At 47.0% G+C, this 20099-nt stretch overlaps 1 protein-coding gene and 1 pseudogene across 5 annotated transcripts in view; both read left to right on the top strand.

Moving 5' to 3' along the window:
• The first annotated feature begins 6152 nt into the window (after nucleotides 1-6152).
• Nucleotides 6153-6678, top strand: LOC109449559 (ferritin light chain; annotated as a pseudogene).
• A 2005-nt stretch (nucleotides 6679-8683) lies between these two features.
• Nucleotides 8684-20099, top strand: part of CELF6 (CUGBP Elav-like family member 6) — a 43413-nt gene continuing 31997 nt past the window's right edge. For 2 of the 5 annotated variants that reach the window (XM_019735984.2, XM_019735985.2), the window contains exons 1-2: nucleotides 8684-9397; nucleotides 13070-13152. In XM_019735984.2, the coding sequence (XP_019591543.2) occupies nucleotides 9136-9397; nucleotides 13070-13152 (345 nt within the window). In that variant the 5' untranslated portion in view covers nucleotides 8684-9135. The remainder of the gene's footprint in view (nucleotides 9398-13069; nucleotides 13153-20099) is intronic. The other 3 variants (XM_074328227.1, XM_019735983.2, XM_019735982.2) reach the window with 3 other exon arrangements.

Here is a 20099-nt window from a genome sequence, read left to right as displayed (position 1 = left end):
ATAAACCCCTTTCCCTCCCATTCAGGGTGGTTTCACCAGACTTAGTAGGAAATCTGAATTTCAACCACCACCTGTCAGTGACAAGGCAGTGTCCCTGTTTCTCAACTAGTGTGGGGTCAAGGGAGACCTGCTAAAATAGAAAATTTAAATATCCAGAGTCTTATAATAGGTACCAACACTGATATGACGCCAATGACAGGACTGTCAAAGATTGTAATGTAACCATCATAAAATGCTTCAACAATCAATTACAAATACACCTGGAACAAATGAAAAAATAAAAAGTCTCAGCAAAGAAATAGAAGATATAAATAAAAACCAAATGAAAATTTTAGAAAATCTCAACAACCAAAATGAAAAACGTACTGAATGGGCTCAACGTCAGAATATAGATGACAGAAAAAAGAATCAGTAAATTTGAAGGTAGAAAAGAACATGTCCAATCTGAACAACAGAGAGAAAAATAAACTTTAAAAATTTTAACAGAGCCTCAGGGACCTACGGGATTATAGAAAAAAGATCTAACATTCCTGCCATCATAATCTGGAGAAAAAGGAGAAAGAGAAATGGCTGAAAAAGTATTCGAAGAAGTAAGGGCTGAAAACCACCTAATTTAGCAAAAGACGTAAATCTACAGATTAAAGAAGCAGAGCAAATGCAAAGAGGATAAATCCCAAGAAATCCACATCAAAACACATCATCGTCAAACTTCTAAAAACTAAAGACAAAGATACAATTGTGAAGTCAGTTAGAAAGAGATGACACCTTACCTACAAAGGGAAAACAATTGTCTCATCAGAAACTATGGAGGCCATAAAGAAGTGGCACATTTTCAAATGCTGAAATAAAAGAACCGTCAAACCAGAATTCTATATCCAGCAAAATGGAGGGGAATGAAGGGGAAATTGACATTTTCAGTTGAAGGAAAACTTAGAGAATTTCTCACCACCAGAACTACCTTAAAAGAATGGATAGGGAGGGACAACCAACATGGCACAGTAGGTAAACACTATGTTTACCTTCTCTCACAACCACAACAAACTTACAACTAATCTACAATACAATCATTGTTGAGAATCACCTAAAAGCAAGCTGAACTGAAGCTTTTCAACTAAGGACATGCAGAAGAAGCCACCTCCAGACTGATAGGGAGGTCAGAGACACAACATGAGCTGGTCCCACACCCACGTGTGGCCATTAAAGATCAGGAAGGCTATTTCAGCTGTGGGGGGTGTCCCCCCATCCCTTAAGGAGCAAGAGATACCAGCCACACTCCAGCCCAGGGTTCCAGTGCTGGGGAGAGAAGTCCCCACAATTTTTGGTTGTGAAAGACAGTGGTGATTGTGACTGAGTGAGACAGTGCAGCTGCAGCCACAGGCGCTCCTCTCAAAGGGACTGTGCAGGTACATACCAACCAGTGGAATCACTTGCTCTGAGCTCCAGAGCTGGGGCAGCAGCTGGAAAAGTGGAAGGGACAAATGGTGGGGAATTCAGTCGTCTGGTTTGGACAGCAGCTGGAGAGGCGGCTTTCTCCTGGACTGGAAAGCTGGCAGACGCCATTGTTTCTTTGTTGAGCCTGCCCCCTTCCCAGTGTATGAACACAAAAGGGCACCATTTCTGAGTCTCCACCTTTCTTTTGCCCCGCCCAACTTTCGGGCACACCTAGGCTGTTTCCAGGGCTTTTTAATGCCGATGACCTGCCTTGGCTCAAGCTGCAGACTTTCCTAGACTCTCAAAAGTTAGCAGAACCCAGATAAGCAGCATCTGGCCTCAGCATGTCCTATACTTCTGGCTGAGCAGCCCTTAGCCGGCACTAGTAGCAGCTGGCCTTGGTTTGTGGCTTGGCCTCTCAAGGCACTTCCAAGCACAACACAGGTGGCAGCCATCTGCAGATTTCTTTCTGGCTCCCACTAGGTGGCCCTGGGTGGGGCAGGGGCTGTGGCTGAACTTGATCTACAACAGATTCCCTCCAAGGTGGTCCTGGGCTGGCGCCCCCAAGTGGCGAGCTTCAAAACGAGTTGGAACATCACCTAGCCGTCTCCAAGTACAATGCAGGCACCAAAGTCCTGCTGAGGCAGACCCTGCTCCATAGGATCAGCCTCTGCACAGCTCTTCCAACTGTAGTCAAGGCCATTCCTCACAACAGTGAGCCCAAGGGTCAGTCCCTCACATTGATGTGCAATTATCAACCAAGGCTCATCTATAAGAGGAGGACACACACAACCCACACAAGGGATACACCTGAAGTGCATGGCTCAGGTGACCGGAAAGACTGTGCCACTGAACCCCACAGCACACCTATTACATAAGGCCACCAGAAGACATAGCAGCCCTACCTAATACATAGAAACAAACACAGGGAGACAGCCAAAATGCGGAGATAAAGAAACATGTCCTACAAATGGCAAATAGACATGAAAAAATGCTCAACATCACTAATCATCAGAGAAATGCAAATAAAAACCACAATGAGATATCACCTCATCCAAGTTAGAATTGTCTATCATCAACAAGACAAATAGTAACAAGTGTTGGAGAGGCTGTGGAGAAAAAGGAACCCCCGTACACTGTTGGTGGGAATGCAGACTGCTGCAGCCGCTGTGGAAAGCAGTGTGGAGGTTTCTCAAAAACTTATGAATAGAATTACCATATGACCCAGCAATCCCTCTCCTGGGTATCTACCCAAAAAATCTGAAAACATTTATAAATAAAGACACGTGTGCTCCAATGTTCATTGCAGCTTTATTTACAGTGGCCAAGACATGGAAACAACCAAAATGTCCATTGATAGATGAATGGATAAAGAAGTTGTGGTATATATACACAGTGGAATGCTATTCAGTGGTAAGAAAAGATGAAATAGGACCATTTGTGACAACATGGATGGATCTTGAGAGTATAATGCTAAGAGAAATAAGTCAGACAGAAAAAGCAGAGAACCATATGATTTCACTGATATGTGGTATACAAACCAAAAACAACAAAAGAACAAGACAAACAAATGAGAAACAAAAACTTATAGTCACAGACAATAGTTTAGTGGTTACCAGAGGGTAAGGGGGAAGGAGGGTAGTAGATGAGGGTAAAGGTGATGGAAGGAGAACTGACTCTGGGTGGTGAACACACAATGGGATTTATCGATGATGTAATACAGAATTGTACACCTGAAATCTATGTAACTTTACTAACAATTGTCACCCCAATAAACTTTAATTAAAAAAAAAAAAAGAAACATGTCCCAAATGAAAGAACAGAGCAAAGCTCCAGAAAAAGAACTACGTGAAATGAAGATAAGCAAGGTATCAGACACAGAGTTCCAAACACTGGTTATAAGAATGCTCAATGATCTCATAAAAATGGAGATGGAAAACTTAAAAAAGAACCAGTCAGAAGTAAAGGATACCATAATGGAAATGAAGAATATATTACAGGGAATCAACAGTAGATTAGATGAAGCAGAGGATCCAACCAGCGATGTAGAAGATAAGGTAGAAGAAAACACCCAACCAGAATAGCAAAAACAAAAAATAATCCCCCCCAAAAAATTTAGGAGAGTTTAAGGGGCCTCTGGGACAATATCAAGCATACCAAGATTCACATTATAGGGGTACCAGAAGGAGAAGAGAGAAAGCAAGGAATTGAAAACCTATTTGAAGAAATAATGACAGAAAACTTCGCTAACCTGGGGAAGGAAATAGACATACAAGCCCAGGAAGCACAGAGAGTCCCAAACAAGATAAATCCAAAGAGGCCAACACCAAGACACATCATAATTAAAATGCCAAAGATTAAATACAAAGATAATCTTAAAAGCAGCAAGAGAAAAGCAGTTAGTTACCTACAAGGGAGCCCCCATAAGACTGTCAGCTGGTTTCTCAACAGAAACTTTGCAGGCAAGAAGGGAGTGGCAGGAAATATTCCAAGTGATAAAAAGCAACAGCATATAACCAAGATTGCTCTACCCAGCAAGGCTGTCATTTAGAATTGAAGAACAGGTCAGGAGCTTCCAAGAGAAGAAAAAGCTGAAGGAGTTCATCACCACTAAACCAATATTACAAGGACTCTTAGAGGGACTTCTTTAAGATGGGAGGGGGTTAAGGATGGGTGAAAGGGGAAGGGATTAAGAAGAACACATTGGGTTCTATATGGTAGTCATGGGGATGTAGGTTATAGCATAAGGAATATAGTCAACAATATTGTAATAACTATGTGTGGTGCCAGATAGGTACTAGATCTATCGGGTGATAGATGGAAATGGGGCTGGGGTCAGGGTGAAAAAGACGAAGGCATTTAGGAATATAAATTGATAGTTAATACAGTTTGGGGAATATAATCAACAATGTTGTAAAGATCATGTAAGGTGCCAGATCAGCACTGGACCTATCAGGAGGATCGTATCACAGACTGTGTAGATACCTGACCAATGCACTATACACCTGAAGGTGAAGTAGAATAATATTGAATGTCAACTATAACTAAATATATAGGTATATATAGTCATGGGATGTGGAGTACAACATAGGGAAAATAGTTGATGGTATTGTAACAGCTATATAAGATGTCAGAGGGGTGGTAGCTTGAGGGTGGGTTATCAATTTGTGAGGGGTTTAAATGTCCAACTATTATGTTGCTTTGTACACGTGAACCTAATTTTTTTTAAAAAGGTTATAAAAAAAAGAATGGCTAAAGAAGTTCTTAAAACATAAAGGAAATGATAAAAAAAGAAATCTTGGACTACATGAAAGGGGGAAAGAGCAATTAAAGAAGAAAAAGTATAGGTAAATATTATAGGCTTTACGGCTCCTCTTGAGTTTTCCAAATTGTTTTTGAATAACACTGTCTGAATTGGTTCTCAAAGTATGTAAAGGACATACTTAAGGCAATTATATTATAAATGAGGGAAGATAAAGGGACTTAAAGGTAAGTAACTTTTCTACATTTCACTTGAACTGGTAAAATATCAACACCAGTAGACTATGTTAAGATATGTATGTTTAATGTATCTAAAATAAGAAACAAATAATCCATAGGTAGGTAGAAAAAAGAAAACAAGAGAAATGAAGAACAGAGGGAATGAAAAGAAAACAAAAAATTAAGTGGCAAAAAATAAAGTCTTGGGGCGGCCGGATGGCTCAGTTTGTTAGAGTGTGAGTTCTTAACTACAAGGTTGCCAGTTAGATTCCCACAAGGGCCAGTAAACTGCACCCTCCACAACTAGATTGAAAACAACGACTTGAGTTTGGGGCTGAGTGGTTAGAGCACTGGCAGGTGGTTACAGCGTGGCGCTCATACACCAAGGTCGACAATTCGATTCTCACATGGTCCAGTGAGAAGCAACTGCTTGAGCCTGGAGCTGAGCCTTTGGTGGACAGTTTGTTGGCTCAGTGATTGGACTGTGGTCCTCATAGCACCAAGGTGACCAGTTCAAGTCCCGCATGGACCAGAGAGCTGTGCCCTACACAACTAGATTGAAAACAATGACTTGACTTGGAGCTGAGCTGTGCCCTCCACAACTAGATTAAAAAACGACTTGACATCCTGGAAAAACACACTGTTCCCCAATAATAATAAGTAAATAAATAAACAAACAAACAACAAAATGTTTGATAAAAAAATTAAGCCCTAACATGTTGATAATTACATTAAATGTAAATGGTCAAAATACAGCAATTAAAAGACAAAGATTAGTGGCCTGGTTTTTAAAAAATGACCCAACTATATGCTGTCTACAAGAAACTCACTTGAAATTTAGCAGTATAGGTAGGTTGAAAATAAAAGGATGGAAAAGATATACCATACAAACATTAACCAAAAGAAATCAGGGTTGGCTATATGATATCAGATAAAGTAGATCTCAGAGCAAGAAATTTATCAAGAACACAGAGATAAATGTGTATGCACCAACCAACAGAGCTGCAAAATATGTGAACAAAAAACTAATATAACTGGGCAGTGTCCTTGTCAGTCCCTCAGATCTGTCTCTAGCTTCAGCAGTGTTTGGACAGAACAGACCCAGGGATGTCCCTCTTCCAGTCTCCAACCACCTTCCAACTTCTTTTCCAGTCACAACCTTCAGAACCATTTCAGCCATCCTCAGCCTCCAAGACCAGCCAACACCATTTTTTGGCTTAACCCCTTATTGCTGAGCAACCATGAGCCCCCAAGTTTGTCAAAAGTATTCCAGCAAGGTGGAGGCCACCATCAACCACTTGGTCGACTTGCATCTGCAGGCCTCCTACACATATCTCTCTCTGGGCTTGTATTTCAACCACAACACTGTGGTTCTGGAGGGCGTGGGTCACTTCTTCCATGAGTTGGCCAAGGAGAAACATGAAGGCGCCGAGCATCTCTTGAAGATGCAAAACCAGTGTGGTGGCCACACCCTCTTCCGGGACCTACAGAAGCCTTTCCAAGATGAGTGGGGTAAAACTCAGGAAGCCATGGAAGATGCCATGGTCATGGAGAAACCTGAACCAGATCCGTTTGGATCTGCATGCCCTGTGTTTTGCCCACACAGACCCCCATCTTTATGACTTCCTGGAGAGCCACTTCTTGGATGAAGAGGTGAAACTCATCAAGAAGATGGGTGACCACCTGACTAACCTCCACAGGCTGGTTGGCCCCCAGGCTTTGCTAGGCAAGTGTCTCTTTGAAAAGCTCACCCTCAAGTACCACTAGGACACTTTGGAGTCCAGAGGCCTTTGAGGGGCCCCTCTGCATCCCCCTAGTGTTGGGCTTCTGCCTGAGCCTCTCCCTGAAACTACTAGGCAGGCTTCTAACCACCCTGGAGCCCCCTCCCATGCCATGGACCAAATTGAAACAATTAAAACTTTTTGCAGGAAAAAAAGAAAGTAGGGCCAGCCTGGTGGCTCAGGCGGTTGAAGCTCCATGCTCCTAACACCGAAGGCTGCTGGTTCAATTCCCGCATCGGCCAGTGGGCTCTCAACTACAAGGTTGCTGGTTGGACTCCTGCAGGGGATGGTGGGCTGCGCCCCTGCGGCTAGCGACGGCAGCTGGACCTGAAGCCGGACTGTGCCCGCCATGGCTACTACTGGGGGGACAGCAACTTAAGTTGGAAAAATCCTGGAAGTGTACACACTGTACCCCAATAAAGTCCTGTTCCCCTTAAAAAGAAAAAAGAAAAAAGAAAGTAATATAACTAAAAGGGAAAATAGATAAATTCACAATTATAGTTGGAGACTTCAACACCCCTCAACAGTTGATAAATCAACTAGACGTAAAGTCAGCAAGGATCTAGAAGAACTCAACAATACCATCAACTTACAGGATCTAATCAGCTTTTATAGAACACTCCACCCAACAAGAGCAGAATATACATTCTTTTCAGATACCAACAAAACATTTACAAAGACACATCATATTCTGAGGGTCATAAACATCTATAAACAAATGCAAAAGAAGTGAAATCATACAGAGCATGTTCTCTGACCATAATGGACTCGAACTAGAAATCAGTAACGGAAAGATAACAGGAAAATCTTCAAACATTTGAAAACTAACCAATACAATTATAAATAATCCATGGGTCAAAGGAAATTTAAAATTACATCGAATTGGACGAAAGTAAAATGCTCTAGTAACCCATTTCGTAATCAGGTAATTACAAGAAGTAACTTTTGTTAAAATTTTAAAAATAATATTTTTTAAAAAAATCACAATTTATTTCTGAATAATATTTTGTTGATTCCAATTGCTATTGCTGCTCTTGAGAGTTTCTCAGAACAGTCAGTGGACACAGGTTAGCAATTTTACTTGAAAAAAGACAAGAAAAAGTTTTGTAAAATAAAAATATAATTTATGAATTATTTATCTTTATTGTATTACTCCTCTGTCCAAACATCACTGGCCCATCAAGAGAATACTCAGACATGAGCAAGAGTAATAAAATTCCATCAGCTCTGATATTTTGCCAACATTCAATCATATAAAAAACAGCTTTACATATATTTTTATTATGAACATGTATTTGTGAAAATGAGACGCGAACATATTTTATTGAACAAATTTGAACTCATTTTACATCTTTTAAATATATAAACACACTGTTTGTCTATTTCCATTTCTTCTCTTGCAATAGGCCCTGCAGATGTCAGGGGCGGGCCTGGTCCTAACCTACTGGACCCTCACTCAGCTTCGTTTTCCAGAAAAGGTGGATAACTCTTTTGAGCTCACGGAATTGCGATGAACTAGGCATCTGAGCAAATATGGCTAATAAGTTCTCTCACCCTCCTGAGGAGGAATCCGAGTTCAAAGAGTGTTTTGGAGTTTTTGTTTTATTATTTTTTTCTTTCTTCAAAAATTTTTTTAAAACAGAGGGTGGGTGCAAGGAAGAACGTGTTTGAGGCTCGTGGGTAAGGAAGTGGTTGAAGACACGGAAGAGAGATGTGTGATGGGGCGGGGTAGGATGGCTCGGAGGAACTGGCTTTGGGAGTGTGAAAGGGAGAGGAATCCCCATCCGCCCCCGCAGGAAAGGTTCCTGTGATTTGAGGTGTGTGTGCTTGTGTGTGTGCTTGTGTGTGAGGAGGGGTGTAGCTCCGACTCCCGCAGACGCATGACGAAGCTACTTCCCCTCACGCGGTCTAAGGCGCACACGCGCGATTCACGGCCACGCCCGCACATACTCGACACACACAGGGCATCCGAAGGTCCGGTTGCCATGGCGAGCAGGCGCGCGTGAGCCCAGCCGCCCCTCCGCCCCCGGCCGAGCCCGGTCAACTCCAGCTCTGATTGGCCGCTGCTTCCTCATTATGCAAATCATTTGCGTAGACTCGGCGGCCAGCTGCCTGACGTCACCAAGCACGGGGGCTGGGGCTCAGGGCTCGGCTCCCGGAGAGCTCCGGCGGGAGCCCAGAGAGAGCGGAGCGGGCACCTGAAACCAGACCCCAGCGTCCGGCAGGCTCGGCCCGGGCCTGCCCCGCCCCCGGCCCCGCCTCTTTCCAGCCCGCCCCTCCCCTTTTACGCCCCTCCACCAGGGACCCCGCCCCCTGTGCAGCCCCCCGCCCTCGCTGCCCGGGCCCCGCCCCCTCCCTCCTGGCCCACGCCACCGGTCCAGGGAGGGGACGGCGGGACAGGCGGGACCGGTGGGACCGGCGGGAGGGCGGGCCGGGCGGGGATATGGCCGCGGCGCCCGGAGGGTCTGCACCGCCCGCCGGCCCCGGCCCGCGCCTGGGTTTCAGCACCGCGGACAGCGGCATCGGCATGAGCGGGCTAAACCCAGGTCCTGCGGTGCCCATGAAGGACCACGACGCCATCAAGCTCTTCGTGGGGCAGATCCCGCGGGGCTTGGACGAGCAGGACCTCAAGCCGCTGTTCGAGGAGTTCGGCCGAATCTACGAGCTGACGGTGCTGAAGGACCGGCTCACCGGCCTCCACAAAGGTGCGCGGGGTCAGCCCAGTCCAGCCCAGCCCTGCCCAGCCCTGCCCAGCCCAGCCCTGCCCAGCCCCAATCCGATTAGAGTGCGGCCCAACCCAAACTCCAGCCTCAACCGCAGCCCCAACCCTAGCCCTACCTAGGGGCAGTCCAATATCAGCCTCATTCAGCCCAGTATCCTCCCCAGATCACAGAACCCCTAACCCAGAATTTTCTCTGTTGTCCTTCCTCTGATCATCACTCTGGTCCTCTGACATGTTCTCAAACTTCCTACTCTTCGCCTCTCACATCCCAACAGTCCCTGCCTTTCAGTTGGACCTCCCTCCATTCTTTCCATTAGACATCCCAAAGCCTGGAATTTGGAAACTTATTCCACCTTCTAGGTCTCTAATACCTTCAGTCCTCCAAATGCTGGACTCAATCATTCCTGAACACCTCCATCTGATGCCACCCCACTTAAGCATAACCACCCACACACATCTTGAACTTGCACCCCTCATTCTGGCCTCCAAGCCCAGCCAAACTCCAGAGTCTTCGTTTGACTCTTAGACTGCCACCTTAAAATGCCACAGATCCAAAGTCTCCCCTTCTTCAGAACCCAGGCCTAGTGAACTCACAAAATCCAATTCCCTTCCCAGGGGGCTCTCAGCTCCAAATTCCACCCTGATGTTTAAGAGTAACTTCCAATCTCTCCCACCCCTTGCCAGAATCCCAACACTGTCTGCCTCTGATTTGAGTCCAGAACCCTAACCTCGGCTTGGAACTCTTGCCACCTTGTGCCCCCTCATCTCAGGTTTCCTCTCAGCTGAACCGGCACTTTTTTCATCCCCTAATCACCCCAATCCTGTGCCTCAACTTTGCCCTTTATGGCCTCCTCTTTTCCCTTCCTCACGGGCTGGTCCTGGACCACAGCCTGTGGGCCAGAGACTTAGGGTGAGTCAGGTTGAAGAAGCAGAAAAGGGGTCTTCTCCCTGCCCCTGCTAGAAAGACAGAAGCATCACAGTCCTGTCCAGCCACACCCCTTTATTCCTGTAGAGAGAGGGAGGAGGCTTGTTTACATGCAGAAAAGTGTTTCCAGGCTGGGCTGGAGTAAGAGAGCCAGAGTCACATGTCATACATGGATGGGGGAAGGAAACGATTTGAGGAGAAACAGTTTATCTTTCCCTACTTTCACCATGCTGTGGTTTCAGGATTTGGGGGAGGGAAAGTTCACCAACTATCCTCCATGATTTTCCTGGGAGAGAAGTGGTAGACCCTGGATAACAGCTAAAGGTACTTCCCTAAGGGAGCTGTAATCAGGCTTCCCCCTCTTTTCAATTGGGAGGCCTTGGGGAGTTCCTAGTGACTTCAGGAAAATAAACACCCATAGAAGATCTGGGACCAAGTAGGTAGCATCTCCTACCCTTTGGGGTGGGGTTATTTTAAACACGGCATGAAAGGACAAGAGCATAACACCCAGATTCCTTCTAATGCAGTCTGGCTGCCTGGCTGTCCTCCATCCATAGCAATTTATTTTCTTATTTTCTAGACATTTATTTCAGTATGTAAATAGAAGCTAATTTGGGGGGTCATCTTTACAATATGGGAAGTGTATAGAATACCTTAATTCTCACTCAAACATCATCAGAGTGTCTGGACTGTTTCCTCATATTCTCTCTCTCCATTTAGTTCTAATTTTTCCTGTTTTTTCATTCACCCCTCCCTCAAGCCATGTTTCTCTGTCATTCCATCCTTCATTCTTCCACCCCCTATCTCAGGTAGTCCACATGGGCTCCTTTAGGCAGCAGTTGGGTCCCTGAGCCTTTCAGACAGGGCCCCAGCCCTGCCCAGTTCTGATGTCAGCTGATATGGCTTGGTGGCAGAAGACGGAACAGAGAAGTAAGCGTACTCCGATGTTTGGTGATTTAGCCCCAAACCAACCTGCAACTCTCCAAGGCAGATTGCCTTGCAAGATGACCAGGGAGGGTCTCCAAGTCAGCATCTTTCCCACCCTCTCCCCAGCAACAATGACGTCCAAAAGCCAGTGACTCATTTTCCTTTTGATGGCTGGGTGCTGAAGGAGGCAGACACAGTGCTCTGAAAACAACCTCAGCCTAGGAGTTAAGAGATTCTAAACCCTATCCTGCCACTGACACACTCTCTGGGCTTCAGTTTCCCTATTGATACGATGAGAATTTGTCCCAGGTAAGGTGCCATTAACTCAACAAACAGTAAATATCCACCCACCTTAAGGGGGAAGCCACATAGAAGGCATTGGAGAAAAGCTCCCATTTGCCTTTCTAGTCCACTGAGGTCTAAGTGGAAAATTGCACCAAGCTCCTAAAGGCTGCCCACATCCACTTTCTCTTCCTTCAGCCTTTCTCCTTCCTACACTCAAAAGGCTCTTTTTGAAAATGCAGATCTTACCATGCCACAACCCTGTTTAAAACCCATTAGTGGCTCTCCACTGCTCTTAGAAAAAAGTTAAAAATCCAGACTGAGGTGTACAAGACTATAGATGTCCTGATACCTGTACACCTCACTGGCTACTCTGCCTCCATCCACCAATCTCCAACCATACTAGCCTTCCACCCATTTCTCCAACACACTGAATTCTTGACTCAGTCGTCATACGTGGCATTCCCTCTCTTGAAATAACCACCACCCTTCTTGTCACCTGGTTAAACCCTATTTGTTATTGCAGACTCAGTGGGCTCTTTGCGACATTCCTCAACCCTTTGGATTCAGTTACATGCCCCTCGTGATCCTTTATATAATCCACACGAAGGCATAGAATGTGTCTGTCTTGTTGCCACTTTATCCCCAAGCCCATCATAATGCCCCACCATAAGTAAGTATTCAGTAAATATTTCCTGAATGAGAGCTCAATGACTGTTGGAAAGGAAGAGATCCCTACCCCAGTGTTTCCTAATAGGCCACAGGTTCTGAGGCTGAACAAAAAGGGGTAGGACTTTTGGTTCAACCCAGACTCCTCTTCCCCATAATCTAGTAGCTCTTCTAGAGAAGTCAGATTTGGGGCACAATAACCCTTTAAGATGCCCTCTCTAGTAACCTTGGGAGAGCTGACAGATCAAGCTCCTTGGATGGGATTGGAGGTCCTGGAAGCTCCCACTTACAGGAAGCCCTTAAGCCAGCCCTATCGTCTAAGCTTCAAATTATCCCATTCCTCAGCTTCAAACTTGGAAGAGGGAAGTGTTAGAAAGGAGTTGTGGGGTCCTGGACTTGGATCCCAACCTTCCTTCTCCTCTTCTACCCCCTCCCATCTGAAACTGAGTTGGGAAGGAATCAAGGCTGATTCTGGGAGACTCTGTGAGTGTGAATCCAAAAAGGAAGGGGCAAGGCTGGGCTTAAGGCTGAAGGCAAAGCCGCTTAGGGAGGTTTAACCCCAACAGGATTTATGGCTGGAGTCGGGAGGAGAGGTGTGGGATTGTATGAGCATGTGACTGGGTGTGGGGACGCATGTTCCCTAGGCAGGAGGTCAAGAGCAGATGAAAGGGAGCCAGAGCCTGGGACACAGGCACGTGAAACCCCTCATTTCAGAGCGGGTAGGAGGCAGAAAAGAAGCAGTGTCCTTGCTTAAAGGAGAGTGGCCTTGAGTTTGTCAACTTAATGGAGTATTTCCAGGAAGAGTATTTGGGGGTTTCAGGAAACCCCCTGAGCCAGCCTCTTCCTCCCCAGGCTGTGCCTTCCTCACCTACTGCGCCCGGGACTCTGCTCTCAAGGCCCAGAGTGCACTGCACGAGCAGAAGACCCTGCCAGGGGTAAGTCCACCAGGGTTGGGGGGTGGGAATCACCTCAAGCTGGGGACAGGCCCTACGTGCACGCCAAAGCAGCACGTAGGAGCTGGACTGAAACCAGGAACTGGCAGCAGAGCCATCTTTCTAGGAGAGGCTTACCTGTGCCCTGGACTGCTGCTACAGGTTCTTCTTCTGGCTGAAAGAAATGGTTCCATCCCATCTTTGAGGAGAGGCATCAGTGTGGTAGGCTACACTGGAATTCACCTACCTTGGCTAAAGTCATGGTTTCAGGTGTCATTTGTCACTGGGGTGAGCATGGATGCAGATACATGGCTTAGGGCTCTTCTGGGCTGGTATCCCCTTTTCTCCAGTTCTCAGGTCCTTAATGGCACGCCCCTCTGGTCATCTTTCTGTAGTGTTTTTTTGGGGTGCCTTGACTCATCAAGACTGCCTTCTCTCTGCACCTAAAACACTTGGCTGAAATTAAGAGAGACCTGATTCTCCGGGCAGCCAGGCCATTATGTACCCATGACACCTAGTACGGCTTTGGCTAATGGCTAATCACTGGACAAAAGGCAAAGAAGGACCTGTTGACCATGTGGCAGGAAGAAAATGGCGATTGTTAGGAACTAGCATGAGTTCACCAAGAGCAAGTCACACTACCCGTCTTCATGTTCTCTTGTCCAAGGAGTGATGCGTCTAGAACAAGAGCAGTATGCAAATGTCTTGGGCAGGCTAAACCTGGGACTATGTCCAGTCCAAGGCCTCAGATTTGAGAGGGTCATTAGCCTACCAAAAAGAGACCATGACGGGATGAGGACATAATATATACATGGGATTACAGTTTAAAGAAATTGGAGCTAGTTAGCTGGAGAAGATAGGGGGGGTTTTACTAGAGAGGCATCCTAATATAATAATTAATAATAGTCGTTTTTGAGTCTCACAGACCTGGATTTGAATCCCCGCTCTTCCATTTACCAGTTCTGTGTCTCGGGATACATTACTTAGCCTCTTGGACTTCAATTTCCTCATCTATAAGTAGTGGGTGATACTAACGCTTAGCTCACTGGGCTTTCATGAGCATTAACTGAGGCTTAGCAAGTGCCTGGCACAGAGTAAGATCTTGATAAATATTACTGTTGGAGGTGGGGGTAATCACCTTCAGATTCTGAAGAGGGATTTGGTTTTCTATGGGTGGTCCCAGAGGAAAGGATCAGGATCAGTGGGTATACAACGTGTGGCAATTAAGTTTGTGAACTTGTTCAAACGATGTTGCTCACCTTTTTTGATATCAGAGGGATTATTCGTTATGAATTTGTACCAACTGCACAAACAGTTAACCAAGTTTCCTATTTGGAAGTGCTGAAAAGGCTGCGTGAAAATGTGAGATGAAAACGATCTGAACTTTTCACCAACAATTCATGGCTCTTGCATCACCACAATGCACCAGCTCACACGGCTCGGTCTGTGAGGGAGTTTTTAGCCAGTAAACAAATAACTGTATTGGAACACCCTCCCTACTCACCTGATCTGGCCCCAATGACTTCTTTCTTTACCTGAAGATAAAGGAAATATTGAAAGGAAGACATTTTGATGACATTCAGGACATCAAGGGTAGTACAATGACAGCTCTGATGGTTCCAAAATTGCTTTGAAGGGTGGACTAGGCACTGGCGTCAGTGCATAGCTTCCCAAGGGGAGCACTTTGAAGGTGACCGTAGTGATATTCAGCAATGATGGATGTAGCGCTTTTCCTAGGATGAGCTCACGAACTTAAGTGTCCGATCTTGTAAAGAACAGAAACACTACCTTCATCTCAAGCTAAAGAAGTCATTTCTTTGAATTGGAGCTGTCCAGCAACGGGACACACTTTGCCTAGCGCCGAGCAAGCTGTTAATGGGGTGTCAGATCCTAGAACCAACCCTAATAATTGAAGCCTCACTGTTGAAGATTTAGTGTCAAGTAACACCAACTTATCACTCTCACCAGTCCCCTGTGTGCAGGCTCTGGAGTCACACAGACCTGGGCGTGGATCCAGGCTTCACTCACTAACTCTGTGACACTGGGCAAGTCTTCACCTCTCTAAGCCTAAGCTTCCTCATCTGTCAAATTGAACTCCTGGGGCTGTTGTAATAAGTAACTGAACTAAGTCATATAAAGGGCTGAACCCAATACAGGTTAGCTGGTGGGGGTAGTAGTAGTAATAGTAACAGCAGCGTTAGTAGGAGGAGGAGGAGAAGTCATTCATCCAACCATGAGAGTAAATGACTTCTGTGGCTAGAATTAGAATTAAGTGTCACCGAGACAAGCCGTAACATTCCATGTGAGAAACAGCGTGGTAGAGGTGCGGAGACAGAAGGAGCAGGATGTGTGTGAAACGGGGCTGGAAGTGTGGGGGAGGGCTCCCGTGAGCGTGGGCCAAGCTGGAGAGAATCCACAGAAGGATCCCCTGGTTAGAGAGGAAACTTTGGATGCCAGGCTGAGGAGTTTGGACTTTATTCTGAAAGCAACTAAAAGGCACTGAAAAAATTAAGATGAACTTTGGGAAAATAACACCCCTCCTCAACCCGCCACAGGGCTCCACAGGATAAGGGGTACCTGGAAGACTACGAGGCTAGGAGCACCTGGTATAAGGGCTGTGAAGCCCTGGCCTCCTGGGATAATTTGTGGGGAAGAAAAGAGAAATAATAGTAAGTAACGTTTATGGATTCCAGAACTTTACATATTCGAAGTCATTTAATCCTCCGTGAAGAAGGTATTGTTATTGGCATTCCCATTTTACAGATGAAGAAACTGAGTCATTGAAAAAAGGTGACATGCCCAAGGTTATGTAGCTACTAATGGGAAGATATAGGTTTTGAGGCCAGGTAGTCCGGCTCCAGAACTCATTCTCTGTTATCTGAGCCAAGGTGGTGACAGAGTGGGGTCTGGGGTCTTGGAGGGGTTGGTGACTGAATATAGCTGCCCCCTCCCACCCTTTCATCTACAGTCTTCCAACATTGCCTGGCCTTCTCTGGCACTGCCAGGATTGGCTTTGTTCCCCCTCCCCAGCTTAACAAAGTGAAAATTAATATTTAATTATTCTCCTAAATGAAAATTGATGGCTCCATTGGCCAGCCCCAGCAACATCCATGCCATCAATCTTTCCTCTGGGCCTGCCAGGGGCAGCAGCAGCTTTATTCAGCTGGCCTCAGGCCCACCAGAATGGAGGGAGGAAGGTGTCCAGCTTTCTCTAAGCGCTGGGTCCCAGGTACAACTGCCATCTTCTGGAGAAGAAGAAACAAAATCAATCTCGCTGCTTCTGGAGACAGGCAGGACTGCCAGTGGGACGAGGAAATGCCAAAGAGAAATCCTGAGCCCCTCGGGGAAATTTCATGGGAACTGCTGCACTGGGACCTCCACCTGCCCTGTGCTCATTTCTGTCACCTATCAAAGCTTGGCTCCCTACTCAGGATTTCCTTCAAACCTCAGTGGTGTGTCCCATCTTCTTCAGCTTCGTCCCTGTGACGCTGGAGCCACTTCCTTCAGCCCCACTTTAGGTCCCAGAATCCACCTGCAGACGGTGAAGCCCAACTTCACCCCCACCTCTGGGACTGAGAAAGTGCCCCCTTACTTGTGTATCTCCCTGCTTATGACTTCCTTTCCTTTGGGCATCCATCCCTTGAACACTATGAAGGAGATGGACAGACTGAGTACATTTGCTCTTGCAGTTGTGCCCTGCACAAAACAGCTTGAGTGGAAAGAGCAAATGGGGGGCAAAATCCAGCCATGCTCTGCTGACCAAGCCATGCACATTATCACAGGGTTGTGTCAGCTCAGAGGAAGACGCACGTTTTTTCTAACTCACACAAAGGCACTGTATGTGCTAGCAGATGCCCAGTGAGTGAGTCAAGTCTTTGCCCTCAAGGAGCTTCCAGCCCAGAAATAGCTCATTACATCTCAGTGGGGTTTACAACTGGGTACGTAAAACACGCAGCAGGAGTAAAGAGGGAGAAGAAACTTCATAGAGGAGATGCCATCAGAGCTGAATCATGATCATAATCCATCATGTTTGAAGGTCTAACTCCTAAAAGACAAAGGCCACTTCTGGAAATCTGTGGACAGTGTGAGAACTGGTAGAGAAGGTGTCCAGCAAAGAGAGCTAAGGCTCTCCGTGAATGGACAGTATCGTGTGTGTTGGGCAGCAGAGAAGGCAGGACTCACAAGTTCTGACTGCCTGTCTCAGGATCTTGGGATTTACTGGGAGGCTTGCAATGGGGAACCACGGGTGGGTTTTAAACAGGGAAGAGTGAGGGACTGGTTTTAAAAGACCACTCTGGCTACAGGGTGAAGGTTGGCTTGGAGAGTTAGCACCACTGGCGGGAGGATGATGCTTTAGGATGGTTGCTTGAGTGCAGGTGAATGATGATGCTGGCCTGGAGCTGGGCGTGGGGCAGGAATGAGGCGGAGAGGATGCACTTGAGAGGTATTTACCATATGCCTATAGAGTCTAGAACCATTGGCACTTGGTTGAATTAGAGGAGGGGGTGAGTAGAACAAACTGCTGGAAGTGGTGAAGTTTGCTTTTCCTCTGCTCTGCTCCTCCCTGCACCCGTGACACCTCTCTTACACCCACCAGTGGTCCCTTCTCTGGGGAGATTCTGAAAACACTCTTCCCGTTGGGGGGGGGGGAAGGGGGGAGAGGCTGAGAGCATGAGTGCCGAGTGGAGGAAGGAGTTGGCATTAGCACAGAAGCACCTGAAGAGGGCAATGCTGAGCCTAAGGGCAGGAATTTTAGGCAAGTGAAGCAGGGCGAAGGGGTGGGGTCTTGCCTTCCCTCTGCTGATGGGGGCAGAAGCATCAAGGCCCCGCACGTGTACATGCTGACTGCCGCCTTCCCCTCTTCACTTCCTGGAGTAAATTGTTCTCTCCTCTCGCTGACATTCTGTCCCTTGATTTCCCCTCCAGGACTGGGCTCTGAAGCAGACATGAGCCTGCACGCCACCTAGGAAACTCTCAAGGGAATAGGTGCAAGCCCAAAGCAAGAGCTCACCTGAGGTCCCGTGACAAGTTCTTGGCCAAGGAGGCAATGCCTTCTTTTCGTCAAAGAGGAACCATGGTTACCTCACGTCCCTCCCCTGGCTGTGGCAGGAAGGAAGCAGGGTAGGCTTGCCCAGGCCGTTCACGTGGGCAGCTCTCTTTCTCCTCCAGCCACAGCATACCTAAATCCCTTGCCACCTCCCCGTGGGGACTGGGCCCAGAGCACGGGGGGCACTGCTCTCCCCAGTTCTGTCCTCATCCTCTTGGGCTACTCCCTTGAGGACTTGTCCTGCACCTCCAAACTCCCAAACTGCCAACCTCCCCAACACCAAAGCCGTAAACCTGAGAGTCAGCCATCATTTCCTCTTCTGCCTCAGTCCCATACCCACCAGGATTTTAGTCCAGTTAATTCTTCCTAAACATCTCTTGAGTCTGTCCGTTTCCAACTCCCCTGGCCCAGGTCACCCTCCCCCCTTTCCTGTATCACTGATTTTCCTGCCTCTGATCTTTCGCTTTCCAATCTTTTCTCTGGATGGTGACAGCTTGTGAGATCTTCCATAAGACAGCAAGGACTAGATTATTTTGCTTAAAACCCTTCCCTGGATCCATATCACCTTTGGAATACAACAAAGTCAAATTCCTTGTCGTGGTTTTCACAGCCTGCCCCGATCTGGCCCCTGCCCACCTTTCAGTTCCATACCCTTCCATTAAACAAACAAACAACCTGTATTACATCTGGTGCACCTACTAAGACGCAGCCATTGTCATTTTCACCACAACCCTGGAAGGTAGGACCATGATTCTCCTTTTTACTAATGTGTATTGAGGCTCAGAGACCTTAGAGAAGTTGCCAGTGATGGAGCCAGGATTTCAATCCATGTCTGTCTGACTCAAGTGATTTGTTATACCCAGGTTGATTCTGTGCCAGGTGCCCACCAGAACCCTTGCTCCTTCAGACTGGCAGCTGCCTCTCCATACCCCAGGCACCTGGAGCATTCAGCCTCTAGCCCTACCTCTCCCATTATCGTCACATGGCCCAGTGACCCCAGTCCTACAAATGACCCCCCAGGTCAAATCTGCCTCCTCCACGAAGCATCCCCTGATCAGCGTCTCCAGCTGGAGTCAGCCTCTCCCTGAGCTCATTACCGTGCACTTCTCCTAAGGCCCTGCTCACTCTGTACCCCATTACTTGTTCATGTCTGAAGAATAGAGTCGAGCAGCACAGCACAAAAATCATGGCCTTCAATGTCAGACAGAACTGGAGGAAAATTCCAGCTCAACCACTTACCCACCATGTGTTCTTGGACAAGTGATTATCCTCCCTCAGCCTTAGCCTTCTCATCTACAGTATGGGGACAATGGTATTACTTGCAGAGAGGTTGGACGGAATTTAGAAACAATGTATGTCAAGTGCCCCAGGAAGGTCCTGGCGCATCCTAGGTTCTCAGGAAATGGTGGCATTATCTTCCCGTCTGTGAGCTTTTGAGGACAGGGTCCCCAGGGTCATCACTGTCTCCTCCAAAGGACCCATACTGGGCATCTTCACAGAGTTCAGGAAAGGCTGGCAGCATGCCCCACTGGTGAGAAGCCTAGGTGCCCAGCCTCTGAGGTCTAGACTCTGCCAGGTCCCTGGGAAACATGTATGTACCACCTAATGCCCACTCTCCATCAAAGGGTGGGGGGGAGGAGGAAAAGGGCGTTCTCCAGAGCACCGATGAGCTCCATCTTCCCAGAAAGCCAGCTGGGAGGCAGCTGCCATGGAAACCACTGCTGTCACATGTGCTCATCACTCTAGGCTCCAGAGAGAAATTCTCAGGATCTATTTAAGAACTAATAAAATAATGATGGTCTCGCTCGCCCTCACTGCCCCCAACCTCAGGTTTCTACCCTTCTTCCCTTCTCCCTCTCCACTCTCCTCCCTGCCTTCCTGCGTCCCCTTCCTGACCCGTTAT

This window comes from Rhinolophus sinicus, linkage group LG03, assembly GCF_036562045.2.
Source record: "Rhinolophus sinicus isolate RSC01 linkage group LG03, ASM3656204v1, whole genome shotgun sequence".
In the NCBI taxonomy this organism is placed as follows: Eukaryota; Metazoa; Chordata; class Mammalia; order Chiroptera; family Rhinolophidae; genus Rhinolophus; species Rhinolophus sinicus.
Note: the sequence above shows the minus strand (reverse complement) of the source record. Positions and strands in the feature narration are given on the sequence as shown.